Source organism: Leucoraja erinacea, chromosome 28, assembly GCF_028641065.1.
Source record: "Leucoraja erinacea ecotype New England chromosome 28, Leri_hhj_1, whole genome shotgun sequence".
Classification (NCBI taxonomy): domain Eukaryota; kingdom Metazoa; phylum Chordata; class Chondrichthyes; order Rajiformes; family Rajidae; genus Leucoraja; species Leucoraja erinaceus.
The window spans coordinates 29,481,210-29,505,151 of NC_073404.1; the positions used below are offsets into that span (position 1 = coordinate 29,481,210).

The 23,942-nt window shown below is 42.3% G+C and overlaps 1 protein-coding gene across 2 annotated transcripts in view; it reads right to left on the minus strand.

The window, feature by feature from the left end:
• The window catches only part of acaca (acetyl-CoA carboxylase alpha), a 212,138-nt gene that overhangs the window by 145,656 nt on the left and 42,540 nt on the right, over positions 1–23,942 (minus strand). For both annotated transcript variants that reach the window (XM_055658137.1, XM_055658138.1), the window contains 4 exons: positions 21,210–21,398; positions 19,947–20,047; positions 15,346–15,434; positions 3,037–3,161 (listed from right to left, as the gene is read on the minus strand). In XM_055658137.1, coding sequence (XP_055514112.1) covers positions 3,037–3,161; positions 15,346–15,434; positions 19,947–20,047; positions 21,210–21,398 — 504 coding nt within the window. The remainder of the gene's footprint in view (positions 1–3,036; positions 3,162–15,345; positions 15,435–19,946; positions 20,048–21,209; positions 21,399–23,942) is intronic.

A 23,942-nucleotide genomic window follows, 5' to 3' on the forward strand; every position in this document is an offset into this window, starting at 1 on the left:
CAATCAGTCAGCAGTATAACATATTATTTGTGTGGCATTATAATCACAATTTACTTTATACCATACTGTAGAGGCATACAGGCTATTTCTTATTTAAGACACTACAAGTGTATTTTCTCAGCAGGACAGTAAAAGTCAGTTTTAGCCCCGCATCTGATCTGAGGATCAGAGATGGGGCTGGAATATCTGCCAGTGTGCTCTGCGCTAGAATAATTAGATTGAATACCCTGAAAAAATTACCAATTAGAATAAAACACCAACATCACCTGGCCAGGCCGACCCAGTGCCGCCACCAGGACAACGGGCTTTCATGGCCAAGTTAAGACGACATTTTTAACTACTTTGGACTTGAATCATACAAAATGGCATGGGAAACTAGGTGACACTTGTCTACTGCCACAGTGTAATCTAATATTCCTACATTCTTGTACTTAATATTGTGCTGATGTATAATACGATTGTTACTGAACTATGCCAAAAAGGATCTCAATGAACCTAGTTGCTGTTCCTGACTATAATGTCTGAATGCAAGTTTTAAAAGTCCTTAAAGCCAGTCAGAGACTATGACAGGCAAAGCTCCAACCAGTTTTCTGTCAAAGCCTATCTGGAGGTGGGGCCTCAAAAGAAGACCATCCAAGGTCACTTAGACTCATGCAGCACAGAAACAGGCCCTTTGGCCCAACTTGCCCCAACCATGATGCCCCATCTAACCTAGTCCCTAGGTACAATGGGAAGCACAGAGGCACAGCGGTAGAGCTGCTGCCTCACAGCACCGGAGACCTGGACCTTGGATGCTGTCTGTGTGGAGTTTGTACGTTCTCCCTGTGAATACGTGGGTTTTCTCTGAGTGCTCTGGGTTCCTCCTACATTCCAAAGACATGCAGGTCTGCAGGTTAATCAGCTCCTGTAAATTTCCCCTAGTGTGCAGAACGCAAAAGTGGGATAAAACAGAACTTGTGTAGGGGTGATCGATGGTCACCATGGACGCAATGGGCCATAAGATTCTATGCTGTATCTTTCAAACTAAAATTTGCCCTCATTCAACTCGCATCCATCGAAACATTTTCTATCCATGTGTCTTTCCAATGCCATTCACTTGCCACCTAGTCCTTGATGCTGGGCTCCTGGACACACGGGTCAATATGCTTGGCCCTGCACTTAGAGCCTAGGTGGGAGCAAGAACAGGGGCACCGCCCCAGATTCTGGATCTATTTTAAGAATAAGGGGTAGGCCATTTAGAACTGAGATGAGGGAAAAAATAAATCACCCAGAGAGTTGTGAATTAGTGAGATCAAGGGATATGGAGAGATGGCAGGAACGGGGTACTGATTGTGGATGTTCAGCCATGATCACATTGAATGGCGGTGCTAGCTCGAAGGGCCGAATGGCCTACTCCTGCACTTAACACTCCTGTGTTTTAAGGCAGAAATTGGCATACTTGATTGGTGGGGATATCAAAGGTTATGGGAGAAGGCAGGAGAATGGGCTTGAGAGGGAGAGATAAATCAGCCATGATTGAATGGCGGAGTAGACTCGATGGGCCGAATGGCCTACTTCCACTGCTATGACTTACGAACATAAGTTTAAGAAAATCCTCTCCAGTGATTCTCAAAGACAGAATGTAATAAAAAAGAATTGCAGATGCTGGTTTATACCGAACGGACACAAATGGCAGTGGGTCAGGCAGCACCTCTGCAGAAAATGGATAGGAGAGGTTCCCAACCTGAAAAGTCACCTCTCAAAAACAGGTGTATCAGCACAAATGGTTAAACACTTAAACACATAAACACTTTTTATCAAGACAAATAGTGGATGATGATTGACTACATGTCTTCCAATCTCATGCAAATAACTTCTGAAAATCTACCACATGCCACGCTTTGCCCCCCCCCCCCCTCCCCATACTAGATTCAGTCTGAAAACAAGGTCCTGACTCGAAATGTCATCTGATCAACTCCCTCCGCAGATGCTGCCTCCAGCATGTTGTGTTTTGTTCAAGAGTCTAGCATCTGCAATTTTCCTCGTGACTCTGTCCTGAAGCCAATTTCCGCATTGCAAGATGTTTGGTTGCCAAGATATGACAGCATGGACGGGAAATGTTCCGTTACAGGCATGTTTCATTTATTTAAATGGCATCTCTCTAAAGTCCTGTCAAAAACTTATTAGGAAGTGTTGGGGGGGGAGATAATGTGGTGACTGACTGTGACTGCTGCAAAACAATGCTTATGTTCAAACTTACACACTGGGAAAAGCAGAAGGATAACTTAAAATCAAAGATTAAACTCACAATGAGAAAGGTGTCGAAGAACTGCAAGAGAATAGGGCAACATTGCACTGATTCCCCAAGGACCGGATAAAAGATTTATGAATATACCTGCTTCCTTGTTTTTGTAAAGCCAAATATTTGTACATTAAAATTCATACAATATTGTTTTTTTTAATTAAAAAATTGAATGAAAAGGCATTTAATGAAGTGACCTTAATAAAATTCAGTCACCAACATCACCTGGGCCTTTCAAACAACATGTAACGAAGAAAATAAAATCCACTTTATTTGATGAATCACACTTTAATTATTTTTCCAGGAGCTCGGCGAAGAGCTCTTTTATTATCAACGTGCAAGTTTCCTCTTTTTTTGTCCTTTTTAAAATGCCAGCAGTAGAGACGGGCACAGCCTGCCCTCGCACAATGTCAGTGAACAAAGCAGGCTCCCCACTCTTTGAAAAGGACCAGCACCTCCACGATGCCCCCATGTAATTACACACTTCAATGACTGGACTCTGAAGAAAATTGAAGGCCTGCAAAGAGAACAGCTGCCGTTTCGCTCTCCATCAGCGCGGCATGATTACATGAGAAATGAACAGCCCGGCTCAAAGCTACTTCAGAAATCTCAAAGGAAATACTGCTTTGTGTTAGAATAATGAGATTCTTATGGGCAAGCATTACTTAAAATCACATGAAATACTATATGGACCTATCGCTCGAGATTAGCACACTGGAAGCTGGAATTTGTGGCCATAACAAAGCTCAACTTACAATAAGCATTGTAACAAGAAGGTTCTTCTTAGTGACTTGGGCGTGAGAGAAGATGTAGTTCAGGACTGTAGTCATGTCTGCTTTATGGTCTTCTCGTAGAATAAAGACACATTTCTCATAATGCCCTGGAGGTTAAAAAAGATATTAACGATAAGTATCACCTACTGGAACCAGCACGAAGGCTATCTTTTCAGCCACTACACTTTTTTTCCGAGAGACATCTTTTAAGCTTTCTTTCTGCCTCTTATTTTACTTCACTCAAGTCTCTTAAGAAGAATTCCAATGTCGTGAATATCTTTATAATGTGAATTCATCACCCTCAAGAAGCACCACAATATTTAAAAGGACTTTGGAACAACCTTCAGCCAACAAAATAAAAAACATTTCATGCAAATTATATTTTTCTGTCAAAATATATTTTTGTGCAAATTACCCAAATGCTGATCAGACCATCAAATAAAAATCCAAAACTACGCAAAGCAAAATCCCAAGCAGGCAACATATAATTTAAACCATAACACTAAAATATATACAATTCTTGAGTCATTGAGAATTAAGTACATTGGAGATAGCTCGGTGGCGCAGAATTGCTGCCTTAAGAGCACCAGAGACCTGGGTTCGATCCTACGTATGGGTGCTGACTGTACGGAGTTTTGATTGAATTGATTGAAAAATACACCATGGAAACAGGCCTTTCAGTCCACTGAGTCCATGCAAACCATAGATCACCTGTTCACAATAGTTCTACGTTATCCTACAAGTTACATACTGGTTTACAAAAATTGTGCGTGAATTATACCTTATTTTGCTACCGGGGGGCCTGTGTTTAAGTGGCACATTCACCTAAAACCACTTTGTTTCATTATTTAGTAAATTGTCATGTGTACCAAGGTACAGTGAAAAGCTTTTGTTGCATGCGAACCAGTCAGCGAAAATACAATACATAATTACAATTGAGCCGTCCACAGTGCATAGATATATGTTATAAGGAATAACGATTAGTGCAAGAATAAATCCAGTAGTCCAATTAAAGACAGTTTGAGGGTCTCCAGTGAAGTAGATGGTAATCTAGTCGCTGACAGGATGGTTCAGTTAGACAATAGGTGCAGGAGAAGGCCATTTGGCCCTTCGAGCCAGCACCGCCATTCAATGTGATCATGGCTGATCATCCACAATCAGTACCCCGTCCCTGCCTTCTCCCCATATCCCCTGACTCCGCTATTTTTAAGAACCCTATCTAGCTCTCTCTTGAAAGCATCAGAGAACCTGCCTCCACCACCCTCTGAGGCAGAGAATTCCACACTCACCAATCACCAAAGTTGCCTTGGGAAGAAACTGTCCCAGAATCTGGAGGTGTGCGTTTTCACACTTCTCTACCTCTTGCCTGATGGGAGAAGGCAGGTGAGGATGTGCCCGGGGGTTCGTCCTTAATTATGCTGGTGGCGTTTATTACAAGTACTTTGGGTCAGTAAGTGATTAGGTAGTAAGTGTTTGGGTAGTAAGTGTAAGTAAGTGTTTGCAAGTATTTTCCCCACTTAGGCCACTGTTTTTCCATTTTCCAATGCAGCCTGCAAAAGAAACTGAACTTTCTGTTAAAGTACCTGCACGGCTTTGGAACAGATTAGATGATTCATAGACAGAGACAAATAGCCAAGTAGGATTTGGCAATATGCCTAGTATAGGAAGCTTTTCACACAGCCTTATTTGATCACGTGCACAGGCAGGAAGCACATCCACATATTGTACTGATAAGAAGATGTGGAACAACAGTCTTATAGTAAATAGCTCTTTAACCAAGTGTGGAAGTTCAAGGGAAGTTTTTGTTTTCAGACAGTAAATATCTTAGTCACAGTCCACTGAAGGTTTCAACTGATAAGGTCCTCCACCATTAACCAGAGGTGAATATTTGGTCAACCAGTAAACCCAGAGATTAAAGTGCAGGAACAAGGTAAGAGTTGGTCAAACTGGATATAAGAAAGTTAAATCAAAATTACTATCATCAAATCATGGCACTCCATAAAGGTTTAACTCTAACACATACAAAAGTCATTCCATTGGGCAGAAGTGACTGTTCAGCTCATCACATCTGGCAGTATTTTCCCAATGTGGGTACTTAAACTAACACCACACCAACGAAAGATCCTGACCAAAACATTACCAATCCATATCCTCCAGAAATGCTGCCTGACCCGCTGCGTTACTCCAGCACTGTGTGTTTTTTTGTAAACTAGCATCTGCAGTCCTTGTAACTGGGTAACTGAAACTCTTCATGATCTGGAGAATTGGCTCCCTCCTGTGGACAGTCTAACAACTTTAAATTTCTATAGACACAAAAATGCTGCAGTAACTCAGCAGGAGAGGCAGGATCCCTGGAGAGAGGAATGGGTGACGTTACTCCATGCATAGATAAGAAAGTGTAAGGTGTTAAATGTGACAAAGGGGATGGAGATCAAGGAAAATGTAGAATAGATCATTGTTAGCTGGGAGAAGGTGACAACAAAGCAGAGATAAAATGTAATTGGAGACAATCAGACTGGTCAGAGAATTGGGAAGGGGAGGGATGGAGGGAAAGGGAAAGCAAGGGTTACTTGAAGTTAAAGAAGTCAATGTTCATACCGCTGGGGTGTAAGCTGCCCAAACGAAATAGGAGGTGCTGTTCCTCCAATTTGTGGTGGGCCTCTCTCTGACAATGGAGGAGGCCCAGGACAGAAAAGTCAGTGTGGGAATGGGAGGGGGAGTTAAAGTGTTCGGCAGTTAGGAGATCAGGTAAGTTTAGGCGGACTGAGCGGAGTGTAAATTTCTATACTTCATCGATGCAAATGGTTGGAACAGAGAAAAGAGAGATCAACTTTAATGAGAAGAATACATTCAACACCTGATAAGAGTTGCAGGAGTAAGATTTCTGCTCCAATTCCAGATTCAAAATGCCATTTCCCATCCTCCTAATTCAAACATGTCCATTTATCTTATGGGAAATCCTCATCATTTGAGACTTGGACTCCAAATCTGAGACAAATTCGCCACACTTTCGAACATAGAAGTTGTTGAAGTTATCAAAATGTATCATGTGGCGTACAATTATTCAGTGTTCTGTGTTTGGTATGTCAACAATGCTCTCTTGAACTTCTATGGATGTAGGTAGCATACTGACTGGTTGTATGAAGACCTAGTTCGGCAACTCTAACACCTAGGAACGAAAGAGATCAGAGAGAGGTAGATACAGCATGGTCCATGACAGCTACTGGCATCCCCAGCATCGAAGGGATCCATAGGAAGTGCTGGCTCAAAGAGGCAACTAATATAATCAAAGACCCACATAATTTCACTCCAGCCACCAGGATGAAGGTACAGGAGGCTAAAAACCGTGACCACCAGGTTCAAGAACAGCTTGTTCCCAACAACCATCAGGCTCTTGAACACTACACAATACTAACCTCAGCTGTGAACTTCTATGCACTGTCTTTACTTGCACTAAGGACTACATGTTTCTTGCACTTGTATTGTGGTAATTAATTTATTGAATCTAGTTGGTGATAGGATGGTTCATTGCTACGTGTTGTAACAGGAAGGTGGTTACGGTGTTGATAAATAATGTCCAATTAGCCATTTGAATCTTCTGAAGGGATACACAGCATCCCCGAGTTTGTTTGTCAAGGCACTAACTCAAGTATAATTATTGTGTTAAAAAGCCAGAAATGTTGATAACCAACGATTGGTCTGTGTAGGGCTAAATAATCTCATTCATAGCATTCATAGAACACAACTGGTCTCAGGAGAAGTGGACAATCTATTGCATGAATCTTTTTCAAATGAATGGACAACGTTCGCTAAGGCCAGGCTATGCAGCATTTCATGGATGAATGGCCCATCAATGATTGAGTACAAAAAGCAGTCATCTTGGGAATACACCAAAGAGCTTTAGCAAGATATAAATAAACCACAATCAAGCAAGATTACCCACCCCTAGACTGAGACGGAAGAAAAAGAAAATAAACACAACATTATTCCCCAGGTGGAAATAACAAAGACGAGAGGGCATAGCTTTAAGGTGAGGGGGGAAAGTTTAGAGGAAATGTGCAGGGCCAGCTATTTTTTAAACGCTGAGGGCAGTGGATGTCTGGAAGATGATGCCAGAGTTGGTGGTGGAAACAGATATGATAGTGGCGTTTAAAAGGCTCTTAGATAGGCACATGGATATGCTGGGAATTAAGAGATGTGGATCATGTGCGGAGGAGATTAGTTTATCCAGGCATCAGGTTCAGCATAGACGTTGTGGGCTGAAGAGCTATTCCTGAGTAGTACTGTTGGGTGCACTATGTTTTATGTCTGAAACTGTATATGTGAATTTCCCAAAAAACATTTAATAGATCCAATGTGAATATTAAGATGGACAGTACCCTAATGCCTTTTATAAACAGTCAAAATATGCTTTGCATAACTCTTCGACAGCCTCCTTAAATCTTTCACCAAAAGGCTAAAGAATAAATTCAATATTAAACCAGCACCAAGAGGATGCTGAGCCAATACATAGTATCCTTTTTCTGCGAGTACTATTGCTGAAATATAGGATTTTTGTAACGTTGAACTCTTTTCAACTGCTTGGCTGCCATAGCAATTTTAACATCACTCAAATGATCTAACTAATGACACATCAAATCTGCCTCATACAACTGGTGGACCGCAAATTGAGATCTACACCACATACCCTCAAAACACAGCCTGAATGACAATGAGCCAGCTAAAAACCTGGTTGGAGAGAAGTGATTTTTGCAGATCTTGTTAATCATAGAATAATTTTGTACACTTAGTGAGAGGCCTGAAGACTTCGTGAAAATAATTTTGAAAAACATATGAGACTGGCAGCAAAAATGCAATGAAGGATGCATTGAATTTAGATATATTACCTGATTCTAATCCTAACTTTTAATTTTGAGACTGCGGCACATGACTCTACACATTTCAAAAAGGGGACATTCTGCATCCTATTTTTCTAAACTCAAGAGTACAGGCTGAACATGCTTAAACTCTCTTCATTTGACAAATCCACAGTCCAAAGAACCAACCTGCGGAACCTTTGCTGCAATCTTTCATTTACAATGATATCCTTCCTTAGGTAGGATGACCAAAAGTGTAGATATAGTCCAAATGTGTTCTCGCCAAGATGCAATATAAATATAAATAGATCAAAGGTTCCAACTGTAACCAACGCACATTTCTAAATGCTTGCTGAAGCTGCCGGTTGACGATTGGTGGTTTGTATGCAAGGACACCCTAGTCCCACCGAACATCACAACCTTTCAAATCTCTCTCCATTTGAAAGATAGGCTGCCTTATCATTTTTCAACATGAGAAAAATCAATGAACAAACTTGGTCCCACAAACCGATGTTACAACCTATCAATAGTTTCCTGTTGATAGTGGGAAGAGTAGAGCATATTTAATGCTTTTAATTCATAAAGGTTTAGAATTAATTCTGTACTATACAGAGATTCCTCAGGTATACAGGTTACTGATAATGTCTATGATATAAATAGAATCATTTTGATTGAATTGGGAGCCCCAGATTAGGGCACCCTTATTACAAATAAAAATAATTCAAAGGTTTCCAGATATTTCTCATCGTCCATGTCTTCTCTGCAGTATTTCTGTAGCTTGGACAATTCTCCGATACTTGTGAAAACAAAACTCAATCTGAAGAAGAGTCACAACCCAAATTATCGATGTTCCCCATAGATGCTGCCTGACCTGCTGACCTGACCTTCAGCACTCTGTATCTTTTTTTTGTAAAGCAACATCTGCATTTCCGTATGTCTACATCTTCTTTATCCATGTGTTAAGATCAGAACTCAACGTTGAGGATACACAATATCAGATTGTCAACCTTGGGCTTGTGGTGTCCAACTTGGCATCCTAAGTTCAATACACTCAAAAAGTGTTTCCTTCCTCTCTTTGACTAACAGCTACGCTGCAATATTTGCCAAACCCACAACCATTCTTGCATGGCTAAGATAGACACAAAGTGCTGTAGTAACTCGGCGGGTCAGGCAGCATCTCTGGTGAAAAAGGATGGGCGGTGTTTCAGGTCAGGGCCCTTCTCTCCGGTCTGAAGTATGGTTCCGACCCAAAATACCACCCATCTTTTTTCTCCAGAGATGCTGCCTGACCCCCTGAGTTACTCCAGCACTTTGTGCCTATCTTCAAAATAAACCAGCATCTGCAGTTCCTTTCTGCACATTCTTGGATGGTTTCTGGCTTCTTCTCCTCAATACAACGGCACCAATGGCCAATGTCTTTCAGGCTCTCCTCGCATTTGCATTTGTTTCCGTCCCCTTTTGTAGTCTCGCTGACCTGCCACTATTTTTTCCAAGACCTACTACAGTTCCTGAGCTGCCTCAGCAGATTCCACATTTTAGTTATCAAATCCAATTAAACCATTTTATGTTTCTGAATAAATCATGTAGATTAAATATAGTAGCCACCACTTGCCGCAATATTTTATTCAGCACTTCTTAATGCCTGTAAAGTCTGATTTCATTAATACTCCAAGTACATCCAGGAAGAAGCAGATGTCTGCAAATAAACCTTACGGCATCATCCATAGTTATGCATCTCTTCACACAAAGTCTTGATCGTAACATATAGTTCCTTCCTAATGAATGTATTGTCTTTTGAATGTTTTGGCCAAAGAGTTTTTAAACACTCTTGATTTTGAAGTCTACTTTATAATGAAATAAAGCTGCCAAGGTAAGATTACACATGGAACAAACTTTGGTGATCCGTTTTCACTTAGAAGCACAACGTACATTTATTATTTTTCTGAAGAACAAAGACCTTGCCTCTGTGTGCTATTCCCAGTTTGGCCCGTCTCATCCTTATTCCTGTTTATTAATTGTTTATTTCTGTTGTGTGCCTCCTCCACTGTCAGAGTGAGGCCACATGCAAATTGGAGGAACAGCACCTCATCTTTCATTTGGGCAGCTTGCAACCCAGCAGTATGAATATTGATTTCTCCAATTTCAAGTAACCCTTACAATCCCTCTCTCTCCGTTCTTCAACTTAGTCGTCTTGCTAGTTTCAATATACGTATCCGTTCGTTATCACCTCTTCGCCAGCCAACAATGGAGCATTGTGGGCTCCACCTTTCCTGAATCATTGGTGCTGGCTTTGATTTGCTCAGTACGTTTTCATACCTCTAGTTTCCCTTTCCCGTGTCTAAGTCTGAAGAAGCATCTCAATCCGAAACATCACCTATTCCTTTTCACGAGAGACGCTGCCTGACCCGCTGAGTTACTCCAGCATTTTGTGTCTTATCTTCACCTTTATTCCATTGTATACAGGGCCACAAACTACACCATGGGCCACCAAGGACCATGAACCTACCAAACCACAAAATGGGAAAAAAATTGTCTGAAAGGCAAAATATAATCATGGGCCATGCCTTCCAGTTTTTATTATCTTGACACAACGATATATAGAAACATAGAAATTAGGTGCAGGAGTAGGCCATTTGGCCCTTCGAGCCTGCACCGCCATTCAATATGATCATGGCTGATCATCCAACTCAGTATCCCGTACCTGCCTTCTCTCCATACCCTCTGCTCCCCTTAGCCACAAGGGCCACATCTAACTCCCTCTTAAATATAGCCAATGAACTGGCCTCGACTACCCTCTGTGGCAGAGAGTTCAGCTGCATATAAGAACAGCTGCAGCTCATTCAACTCCTCAAGTCTGTTCCACATGAATATGATCATGACAAATCTGTCCTCAAGTCCATTCACACAACTTTGACCCATGTTCCTTAACACATCTTCATGAGCCTTGGTGTGAAAAAAAATGCTCCCCAATTTTATCACCGAGAGGTCATAAAGTAATGGAATTAAGCAGCAAAGAAACAGACCCTTCAACCCAACTCCTCAACGCCGACCAAGATGGCCACATCTCAGCTAGTCCCACTTTCCCACGTTTGGCCCATATCTCTCAAAAGTCTTTCTGCCCCGTGTACCAGTCCAAGTGACCTGTAAAAGTTGTAATATTACCTGCCTCAACCACCTCCTCTGGTAGCTTATTCCATGTGCCCACCACACTCCGTGACAAAGTTACCCCTCAGGTTCCAATTAAATCTTGTCCCTCTCACCTTGAACCGATGTCCTCTGGTTCATGATTCTCCTACCCTGGGAAAACACTATCGGTGCATTCACTCTATCTACTCCACTCATGATCTTATACCTAACATCACCCATCAGCCTCCTGCGCTCCAAGGAATAGTCCTAGCCTTTTGTTTCATTTTCATTTAAGATAGCACCCTCATCTTTGCAGCAGTTTCTCGCACTAAATTCTTTTTTTTTACTCAAATTCAAAGAATATACTCCAAATTTAAGGAAACTTTCTTCACAATTTAAACCTGATGAATGTGCCGTTATTGCTCTTCAAAATGATCTCCTCCTACCAGAGGGGTTCCGACTTGAAACGTCACCAATGCATGTTTTGGAACAGGATCCACTGAATTACTGCAACTCCTTGTTGTTCTACTCAAGATTTCAGCATTTGCAGTCCCTTGCATTAGCCCAAATGTGACCAGGTGGCACCAGAGCTAATGGGGCTGTCCCATTTAGGCAACTACAGGCGACTAGTTTGTCGCCACATGTTCGCCGGGAATAGTCTCCTCTGTCACGCAAAAAGTCGTTGCTTCTTTCTGGTCGATGCTAAATTTTCAACATGTTGGAATTTTTTTGCCAACAGTGGGTGTGACGCCAATGAGCATAGCTTGATGTAGGTTGTTCGGCGACCTGCTACAACTATGAGTCGCTGGCAGTTGCCTGAAAAATCGGCAAGTGGGACAGGCCCATAACTAACTCTGTGTTCTGTTCCCACAAGAGGTTCTGCAATCATCCATTATAATCGTTCCACTCTTTTAAATCTTTATTTCAACATTTCACTTAATGTAGTACCCATTATCCTTTCTGTGTACACTGTGGACAGCTTGATGGTAATCTTATATAATATTTTCTATGACTGGATAGCGTGCAAACAAAAGCTTTTCACTGTACCTCGGTACACATGTCAATAATAAACTCAACTAACTAATAGTCGACACGGATCATTTGGGCCAGCTTCCGTGCTGTGTGATTCTGTGACTCTTTCCTGCCAAGGCCCCTAGTCTGAAGAAGGGTCCCGTTCCAAAACGTCACCTATTCCTTGTTCTCCAGAGATGCTGTCTGATCCACTGAGTTACTCCAGCATAGAAACATAGACATAGAAATTAGGTGCAGGAGTAGGCCATTCGGCCCTTCGAGCCTGCACCGCCATTCAATATGATCATGGCTGATCATCCAACTCAGTATCCCGTACCTGCCTTCTCTCCATACCCCCTGATCCCCTTAGCCACAAGGACCACATCTAACTCCCTCTTAAATATAGCCACAAAATTCTCATGGAAAGCAACTCAGCGGGGGTCAGGATGTTGCATCTCCATTCCATGGCAAGGACTCTATCGGCTGGAGCAACTCAGCGGGACAGGCTGCATCTCCCTTCTTCAGATTCATGGCCATGGAATGAGTCCTACTGAATGTACATGCATATTGTCACAGACTCTACCCTTGTCTGCTGGAGCTAATTAGAGCTCAGTCGCACTGACCTGGCCACAGTTAGCGGATTAAACTGGCAGGGAACAAAGCTGGATAATTTGTTGATTCTATTTGAAATGCACTTTTACTGCCCAAGAGTCTGCACATTGTGTGTTAACTATACAATTAATGTTTCTGTTTCTGCACGGAGAGTGAACATATTTCAGTTACCCATTCATAATCAGTCTGTTGTTAAATATTATCAGACAATACGCTAGTGCCATCTTGTGGCAAATCAATTGTAATCCAGATATCCACCAAGTGGCACATTGATGTTCAAAACCAGAATACAATTCAGGAGATTTCAATTTTTCTCTACACAAATTAGTTTAGTACAGTTTAGAGATACAGTGCGGAAAGAGGCCCTTAGGCCCACCGAATCCACGCTGACTAACAATCCCCACAAACTAACTCTACCTGGGACATAACACACACACACACACACACACACACACACATTAGGGATAATTTATATTTATACCACGCCAATTAACCTACAAACCTGTACATCTTTAGAGTGTGGGAGAAAACCAGATATCCCGGAGAAAACCCACATAGGTCACAGGGAGAACGTTCAAACTCCATACAGACAGCACCTGTCGTCAGGATCGAACCCAGGTCTCTGGCGCTGTAAGGCAGCAACTTTACCATTGCGCCACCATGCTGCCCCAGTAGAGCTGAAATCCGTTTATTACAGAATCAATGCAGAGATTTTTTGACAGTAATTTTAAAAGCACAGCTTAAATCTCCACTTGATCGCTGCAATTAGATTTTTCATCTGAATATTCAAGTTCAAGTTCAAGTTTATTGTTATGGGTCCCTGATAGGACAATTAAATTCTTGCTTTGCTTCAGCACACAGAACATAGTAGGCATTGACTACAAAACACATGAATAAATAAACTGATAAAGTGCAAATAACAAATAATGGGTTATTAATGTTCAGAGTTTTGTCCGAGCCAAGTTTAATAGCCTGATGGCTGAGGGGAAGTAAGCTATTCCTGAACCTGGTCGTTGCAGAATATTATTTTCACCACCACAACTAAACATTGCAAAGAGAGTCAATTGTCACTGATTCTACAGTACTCTGGCCATGTTTCGCAAACAATATATAGTGAAGGTTTTGAAGAATATGGGCCAAACGCGGGCAAATGGGACCAGCATGGGTGGGGCTTCTTGGTCAGCTTGGAAAGTTAAGCCAAACAGCCTTTTTCCATGCTGTAAGACTATAACTGGCTGGCTGGTTTATGTCTGAAATAGATTGAGTGCAGGATCTAGGGTTCAAATTCAGCACGGAAGGACATCCTCAAGATTGCTTCTTTCTAGTGACTCTTCAGTGCCCGAATAACTAATGTTTGTGAATTTCCAGCCACTTTGCCACGATGGGACAAACTTGCTGATGATATAAAGTGAGAAAGGAAGCCTATATAGAGGAACCATAAGAATGCTGAGGGAAATAGAACTTCATTGCTGGACTCCGAGCTCTTACATGCAATGTTACTCACCTTTGCTGCGGAGCAAAGGAGGAGGTTGCTGGGGAGAAACTTCTTTAGCCAAAGGGGGTTAATCTGTGGAATTCATTGCCACAGACGGCTGTGGAGGCCAAGACATTGGGTAGTTTTAAAGCAGAGATTGATAAGTTCTCAATTAGTAAGAGCGTCAAAGGCTACGGAGAGAAGGCAGGTGAATGAGGTTGAGAGGGAAAAAACTGGTCAGCCATAGAATGGCAGAGTATACTCAATAGGCCAAAATGGCATTCTGTTCCAATGTCTTGCAGTTGAGGAACAGCTGTAATTGGCACCTATTTCTATCATAATGCCACAGGAAACTTCATTCAACAAGGGTGGCACAGTGCGCATCAGGAAGTGCTGTTGCAAGAGACCTGGGTTTGATCCCGACCTCGGGTGTCGTGTGGAGTTTGCACATTCTCCCCATGACCTCGTAGATTTCTCCAGGCGCAAGTTTCCTCCCGCATCCCAAAGACTTTACAGCTTAATTGGCCTCTGTAAATCACCCCTGGTGTGTAGGTAGCTGGAGAAACTCAACGGGTGCAGCAGCATCTATGGAGCGAAGGAAATAGGTGACGTTTCGGGCCGAAACCCTTCTTCACTCGTGTGAATGGGTGATCATTGGTCGGTGTGGGCTCGGTAGGCCGAAGGGCCTGGTTCCACACTGTATCGCTCTAAACTAATCCTGACATTATTCATCAGGTTGTAAAACACTCAAAGGAGAAGGTGGTTTATAAATTGTAATTCTTATCTGGGATAAATTAATGGGACAAAATGCTTTACCGAAACTCATGGTCTGGTGACGCATGTCAGGAAAAGGTTGTAGGAGGAATGATGGGGCTGATCAGTGACTGAAATAAAATGTTCTTACACTGGCAGTTTTTTTGGCTTTTTGTACAGTATTCATGAATTGAGGCAATCAACAGAAAGCTGGATATATGCCTGAAAGAATTTGTTGGGATAGGGAAATAAGATGAGTTGGGTTACTCATGTACAGTAAAAAGGTCTTCCGTATGGTAACTATCCTCTGATTCTGTCAAGTTAATGGAGAGGCCACAGAATGAATACAGCTAGCAATGAAAAGAGCACTCATAGGGAAGATGCACAAATGGAAAAGATGTGCACCAGAGTGTGTGCGTTTCCGAGTATTCTGAGTTAATTAGATAGGGCAGGACAAACCTTGCTGGAATTCAATCTCCACCTTCAAATACTGCCGGAGAAGATCCATGACGACAGCCTTCATGTGACCCCGAATGCCACTCCGATACCTGAAACCAGAGAAGACAAGTTTAAGAAACACTTAACTTTAAGATTACATTTGGACAGGTACAGTGATAGGATAAGTTTATAGACAATAGACAATAGACAGTAGGTGCAGGAATAGGCCATTTGGCCCTTCGAGCCAGCACCGCCATTCAATGTGATCATGGCTGATCATCCCCAATCAGTACCCCGTTCCTGCCTTCTCCCCATATCCCCTGACTCCGCTATTTTTAAGAGGCCTATCTAGCTCTCTCTTGAAAGCATCCAGAGAACCTGCCTCCACCGCCCTCTGAGGCAGTGAATTCCACAGACTCACCACTCTCTGTGAGAAAAAGTGTTTCCTCGTCTCGGTTCTAAATGGCTTACCCCTTATTCTTAAACTGTGGCCCCTGGTTCTGGACTCCCCCAACATCGGGCACATGTTTCCTGCCTCTAGCGTGTCCAAGCCCTTAACAATCATACGTTTCAAAGGGATATAGGCCACAGGCAGTGAGGTGGGATAAGTAGGTGGGACATGTTGGTTGGCATAGGTGAGTTGAGCCAAAGGGCCTTTTTCCAAGCTGTATAACTATGTTAGGGTCGAACCTCAGGTCTCTAGCACTGTGAAGCAGCAGCTCTACCAGCTATGCCACTGTGCAATCCCTTTCAAAACTGCAACTCTGAGTTGTCCAAGTTAAGCAAAAAGAAACATGGCAATTATCTCTGATCTTCATGTTCTAAGGTATGTCATTTGCATTACCACCTCAGGATGAAATACTCAATGAACTGACACCTTTGGCATCAAGATCTTCTTCATAGTTTAGACAAGCAACCAAAGATGCTGGCATCTTGAGCAAAACACAAAGTGCTGGAGGAACGCAGCGGGTCAGGCAGCATCTGTGTAGGGAATGGACAGATTACATTTTGGATCGGGACCCTTCTTCAGACTTATCAGACTAAAGAAGGGTACTGACCTGCAACATCATCTGCCCATTCCCTCCACAGATAAAGACACAAAATGCTGGAGTAACTGTTTTGGGTCTAGTTTAGTTTAGGTTAGTTTATTGTTATCACGTGAACTGAGGTAAAGTGAAAAGCTTTTGTTGCATGCTATCCAGTCATGATCACAATCAAGCCCTCCACAGTGTACAGATAAAATATAAAGGGTACAACATTTAGTGCAAGATAAAGTTTGATTAAAGATAGTACAAAGGTCTATAATTAAGTATAGTAGATGGGAGGTTACACAAAAAAGCTGGAGAAACTCAGCGGGTGCAGCAGCATCTATGGAGCGAAGGAAATAGGCAACGTTTCGGGCCGAAACCCTTCTTCAGACAGCTATATCAAGCAGTAAGTAAAATAGTAGATGGGAGGTTGGCACTCTAGCTGATGAAAGGATTGTTCAATTGCCTGATAACGGCTGGGAAGAAACAGTCGGAACCTTTCTTCAAACTACATTTTACTCTCCACAGATGCTGCCTGACCCACTGAGTTCCTCCCACTCTTTGTGTTTTGCTCTTCTTTGGAATTGCCTAACTATTTTTCAGACAGCTATATCAAGCAGTAAGTAAAATGAATTAACAACTAGTGTACTGAAGAAAAGTGGAGTCACTCAGCCAAGTAGCAGAAATAATAATCTTTAGTAGAAATTAGATTAGATTAGATTAGATTCCTTTATTGTCATTTAGACCTTTCGGTCTAAACAAAATTATGTTGCCTTAAGAAGTTGAGAACATATCTTTTGTTAGTTTAGTTTAGTTTATTGTCACGTGTGCCGAGGTACAGTGAAATGCTTCTGTTGGGTGCTAACCAGTCAGCGGAAAGACTATACATGATTACAATCGAGCCGTCCACACTGTATAGATAAATGATAATGGGAAATGATGTTTACTGCAAGATAAAGTCCAGTAAAATCCAATTAAAGATAGTCTCTCCAATGAGGGCGATAGTAGCTTAGGACCGCGCTCTCGTTACACACAATAATTATTCTGCATGCCATTAACCAGATGCCTTCTAACACTTTCTTTTGTTAATGCAAATTGTTGGAATAAGATAGGAAACTTTTGGCTAGGCTTAAGAATTTTGAAGATGGGCATACACCATTCATCAGATTTCGCACGTCTATCCCACAATTAATTCAACGGCAAGTGCTTTCAAGCCAACCTTAAAAAATGCTTTAATGACAGTTTTTATTCAACAACATTCCTACAATAATCAACCTATTAACATGTCGGGCTGACTCATTTTTTTTTTAAAGTATGAATACATAAATATTAAATAGAGAAACTTAGTATTAGAACCAAAAGGTTAAGCATTTTCATTTGTTTAATATTCTTATGCCTTCATATAAAGATGCAAATTGCTATATTACTAGACACATTCGAAAGTCACCACTACATCCCAGCAAAGACATGGCAAGGTGATATATGGAATACATATATATATATATGAGCCAAGCCAAATTATTAACCTCATCAGAATTTGAATCGATAAATAATATCACAAAATAACACACATAAGATTAATTGTATTCTTGAGTCCAGAGGTAGGGTCTGGCTTAACATTCCCTTTGGTTTCATGACCATTGAAGACAGTCAGATTTATACAGGTCGCTTTTCGTACTAATGAATTTGGAAAATTCTCTCCTCGTTTGCTGCCTTATTCCACAGGTCCAAGTAACAGGTCAATGCGCAAATGGGAAGCATCGGCCTCGATTACCAAATAGGTTCAAGGTGAGAAGGGAAAGATTTAATACAATCCTGAGGGGTAACTTTTTCCACAGTGTGGTGGGTGTATGGAACGAGCTGCCAGAGGAGGTCATTGAGGGAGTTACAACAACAACATTTAAAAGACATTTGAACAGGTAGATGGATAGAAAAAGTTTAGAGGGATATGGGACTAGCTTGGATGGGGTATTTTGGTCAGCATGTACAAATTGGGTTGAAGGGCCTGTTTTTGTTCCACCACTGAAACTCACCGAGACTGAGACTCCCACTGAAGCATTATGGAGCAGGAAGGTCAGAATCATGTAACTAGGAAATGGACATGAACATGTAGCCCCACAGGTTGCAAGCAGCACCAGTGCCACAACATCCACTACTGAACCCATCAGAGTGAGTGTGACTTGGTCATCTCACCTTCAAACAACAGGGTCACATGGGCAAAATCAGTGTTTTTGGAGGATCTGAGTGTTTGCTCAACTCCTTCCTCGTCAAAAACCTGGACCCACTGTATATATTTATATCATGGTATATGGACACATTTATCTGTTTTGTAGTAAATGCCTACTATTTTCTGTGTGCTTAAACAAAGCAAGAATTTCATTGTCCTATACAGGGACACATGACAATAAACTCACTTGAACTTGAACTTTCTAAAATCAAGAATGTAATTATGGCTTATTGTGCCATTGTAAACACAGATTTTCAATTAATCATCTTCTTTCTTTCAAGGTTTGGTGCAGGGGACAAACAGAAAACGTCAGAGTTTAAACCGCATAGGCAAGGAAATCTTGTTGGTCTCAGTGACAAGGGAGTGCTGTCTCATCATTAGTACTACTGCAGAATTTGGCCTGTTGGCACCACCTTTTATGACCCTCTCTTCAATTAGGTGAAGTGTCCAGTCTGACAAATGGGGAGGAAAGAAGGAATAAAATGTAGATGAATAATGTCACATCGATGGCTGAGGTTGTACTGCCAGTTGGTATGTATTAAAGTGATTCACATGATGACCGGGTAAGTGAGTGTTGGCTTGTTGTACAGCGATGGAGAATAACGTGGCCGGATCTAATGAATGCACCTGGAAGGCCATCTCCAACAAGAATTATCTCTGGGGAAACAGGAACATTATTCCCTCCTTCACATTGAGATTGCCTAAATCCCAAGATTGGGAAACCTACAGGACAATGAAAAGTCTAGATAGAGTGTATGTGGAGAAGATGTTTTCAAAAGTAGGAGATTCTTGGGGCACAGCCTCAGAATAGAAGCACACACCTTTTGGATGGAGATGAGAAGGAATTTCTTGAGGTGGTGAATCTGTGCATTGCCCTGGACGACGCTGGAGGCCAAGTCAATGGAATTTTTAGCGTGGAGATTAGTAACTCAAATTTCACTGTATCTTAATTGGTACATGAGACAATAAACTGACCTAGTAAGGGTAACAAAGGTTACGGGAAGAATACAGGTGGATGGGATTGAGAGGGAAAAATAGATCAGCCATGATTGAATGGCAGAGTAGACTTGATGGGTTGAATGGCCTAATTCTGCTGCTATGTCTTACGGTCTTATGCCAGCCTGTGGAATATGCAGCAGTGTAAATTTGACTTCCAAAGCCTGGGCCATCCTTGCCCATTAACATTGACTGCACCCATCACCAATGTGCCTCTGTAAAGGCAAACCTAAATCTCTCTATATCTTTAGTTTCCCTTTCCCCTGACACTCAGTCTGAAGAAGGGTCTCAACCTGAAACGTCACCTATTCCCTTTTTCCAGAGATGCTTCCTGATCCACTGAGTTTTTTGTGTCTAACTGGATGACTAACCTCTGCACCAGCTGAACGATGCTCTGTGTATTCATGAAAAAAACCTCCCTCTCCGATTTCCTATTCAGAGTTGCAGCATGACTGTCCAGAATGTTGGCAATCTGAAAAGAAAGAACATTATATCTTCAATCAGCAAAGACTTTAAGCTAGCACACCCAGCATCGAAATGACAATAGGATTTGGCCGGATGCTTTAAATTATTTCCAGCTGAAAACCAGGGGATGTAACCTCACGTCGGTCAACAGGGAGAACATGCAAACTCCACACAGACAGCACCCGAGATCGCTGGCACTGTGATACATCGGCTCTACCAGCTGCACCACTGTGCCGCCCCTGCTGATCTTTTGATCGAACTTGGAGTTATATAAACTAATCTGTGAATATTTAGCTCAACTATATTTAAAAACCGTCAAAAATCAACGCCTCTATTACCTGAGGAGACTCAGGAAATTTGTCTGCAATGACTCTTACAAACATCTACAGATACAACATAAAAAATATACTGTTGTGTTTCATCACAGCTTGGTTTAGGAGCAGCCTTGCCCAAGGCCCCAAGGAATTGCAGAGAATTATAGATCGAGCCTAGTCCAACACACAGACCAGACTCCCCACCACCGACTACATCTACACTTTACACTGCCTCGGAAAAGTAGCTAACATAATGACCACCCCGGTCATTCCTTTATCTTCCTGCTTCCATTGGGCAAAAGGTACAGTATCTTGATAACACACAGCACCAGATTCAGGAACATTCCTCTTCTTTGTTATCAGGCTTCTGAGCAGTCCTTCCATCAGCTCGGGTACGGTCCGATTCACCACGACCTCATTGCGGACATTGTTACATGGTTATGAAGCTAGTGTGCGACAATGCTGAGAACTATATTCTGCACGTTTCCCTTTGCTCTACCTATTGCACTCGAGTTTGACTGGATTGTATTTATGTATTGTATCTGATCTGATTGGATAGAAAGCAACACCAAGTTTTTCACTGTACCTCGGCGCACGTGATAATTAATAAAAGAAGAAGGCAAAATCTATCGCAAGTCAGTGTCATACAGCACGGAAACAGGCTCTACGCCCCAACGTGCCCATGCCGACCAACATGCTCCAGCGACACTAGTCCCACGTACCCGTGCTTGGCCCATAACCCTTTAAACTTGTCCTATCCATATACCTGTGCAAATGTTATGATAGTACCTGCCTCAACTAGCTCCACCGGCAGTTCCACCTATATACCCACCACTCTTTGTGTAAAAAAAGTACCTGCTGGCTGGGGAATTGGCATAGCACAGAGGTGATATTGCTTGCATACTGGGCCATCTCTTTTTTGATAGCCTTCTCCACTGCCTGGGGGATTCGTCCAGCAACACTGGTCATGATATCCTGAAGCTCCAACAGTGGGAGGGATGGGTCCCTCAGTGTCTGCATGAGTCTTTCCACCCAGTCTTTCACCTGCAACAGAAGAAAACAGCGCAATAAAATGCAATTTCCTTCTTCGCGACTTTGAATCTTCTCCTTGCCTTAATCGAGTAACTACATCATGTCATGTCAGACCCCATCACACAAACCAAGCTTCCAGGTTCCATTCGGATAGCAAGTCAGCAGTCATCAAATAACCAAGAGCAGTGACACCAGAATATGCCAAAAATATATATTCCTCCATGTTCAGGGACAGTTTCTTTCCAGCTGTTATCAGGCAAATGAACCATCCTATCAACAACTAGAGAGCGGTCCTAAGCTATCATCTACCCAATTGGAGACCCTTGGACTATCTTTGGACTTTATCTTGCACTAAACGTTATTCCTTTTATCATGTATCTGTACTCATTCCACACGACTCTAACCAACTAATTAAGCAGAAACAAAGAACTGCACTTAAGGGTTTATATTAAAGATAGACACAAAGTGCTGGAGTAACTCAGCGGGTCAGGCATTATCTCTGGAGGAATCTCTGAAGGTCGGCAGCCTTCTTCTGTCTGAAGGGTCCCAAACTGAAACATCATCCATCCTTTTCCTCCAGAGATGCTGCCTGACCCGCTGAGTTTCTCCAGCACTTTGTGTCTATCTCCAGACTGTGACTAGTTCAGTTTAGAAATACAGCATGGAAACGGGCCCTTCGGCCCGCTGAGCACATGCCGACCATCAATCACCTGTTCAATACTAGTTCTATTCTATCCCGCTTTCCCCACATCCCTGCACACTTGTGAAATTTACAGAGACCAATTAACCTACAAACCCGCACATCTTTGGGATGTGGGAGTAATCCGGAGCACCCGGAGGAAACCCATGCAGTCACAGAGAGAACATGCAAACTCCGCACAGACAGCATCAGGGGTCAGGATCAAGGTCAATCCGGAGCACCCGGAGGAAACCCATGCAGTCACAGAGAGAACATGCAAACTCCGCACAGACAGCATCAGGGGTCAGGATCAAGGTCACTGTGAGGCAGCAGCTCTACTTATTACTTAGTTTATTATAATGGAGAAGGTAAGAAACATTTTTCTTATTGTTGCTAATAAACTGTGACTAATAATTGCTAGAAAATTGTCATGTGCACATATTGCATAAAGGGTGAAATAGGCTTATCCGTGATATTACAGGCATACATCATGGAAACAGTCTCTACAGCCCAGTTCATCCCAGCCAACCAAGATGCCCATGTAAGCTAGTCTTATTTGCCCATGTTAGGCCCATATGCTTCAATGCCTTTTCTATCCAGAAAGCCTCCTTGTGCTTAATTTATACATTCGTAGGACATGGGAGCATGTTAGGCTGGCCCGCTAGGCAGGCTACAACTTCATTCCATGTACAAAGCTATAGAAACATAGAAACATAGAAATTAGAGGAGGAGTGGGCCATGTTCGGCTGGCACCGCCATTTAATATGATCATGGCTGATCATCAACTCAGTATCATGCCTTCCATACCCTCTGTCCCCTTGGCCACAAGGGCCACATCTAACTCCCTCTTAAATATAGCCAATGAAGCTCAACTAGGGAGAGAGTTCCAGAGATTTACTAGGGAGATCTTATACCAGTACATAAAATCACGAGGGGAATAGATAGAGTGAATGCACAGAGTCTTATTCCTTGGGTAGGTGAATCAAGAACCACAGGACATAGGCTGTAAGGTGTGAGAGAAATGATTTAATAGGAACGTGCAGGGTGACCTTTTCACACAGAGGGTGGTGGGTATGTGGAATGAGCTGCCAGAGTAGGTAGATGAGGCAGGTACAACAACAACATTTGAAAGACGCTTGGACAAGTACATGGATAGGAGAGGTTGAGAGGGATATATGCCAAAACGCAGGCAGGTGAGACGTGTAGATGGAGCACCTTGATCGGTGGTTTAGGCAGGTATAATAACAACATTTGATCAGATACATGGATTGTAAATTGCGATGCTTATGCCAACCTGAGCAGGTTTGTTGTACTAAACTGTGCCCCCAATCCAGAGTTATTGGAAAACTCCTCGGTTAGACGAATCGCAGCACAGCAAATCAATATAAATCTGATTCAATTTATTTCTTACCACAATCTTCTCCCTTTTATTGAATGTATTTTTTATTTAATGTGTTTTCTTCACTTTGCTTCCAAATTGTTCAGTATTTACCAGCTAAATCAGCCAAAGCAACGGCTAGCCCGGCACCGAGCGTTAAAAAAACCTGCTATGTCTTTAGTTCATCCAACTCTTGAATAAATCCAACACTAAAAGGGCATAGCTTTGAGATGAGAGGGGCAAAGTTGAAAGGAGATGTGTGGGGCATGTTTTTTTTTACACCAAGAGTGGTGGATGCCTGGAATGCACTGCCGCGGGTGATATTGGAGTCAGATATGATGATGGCATTTAAAAGGCGTTTAAATGGATATGTAGGAAATGAAGCGATATGGATCACGAACAAGCAGATAAGAGTTGGGTCTTGGCTTCATGTTTGGCACAGACATTGTGGGTCGAAAGGCCTGTTCCTGTGCTGTTCTATGCTCTGTGTTCTTTACAC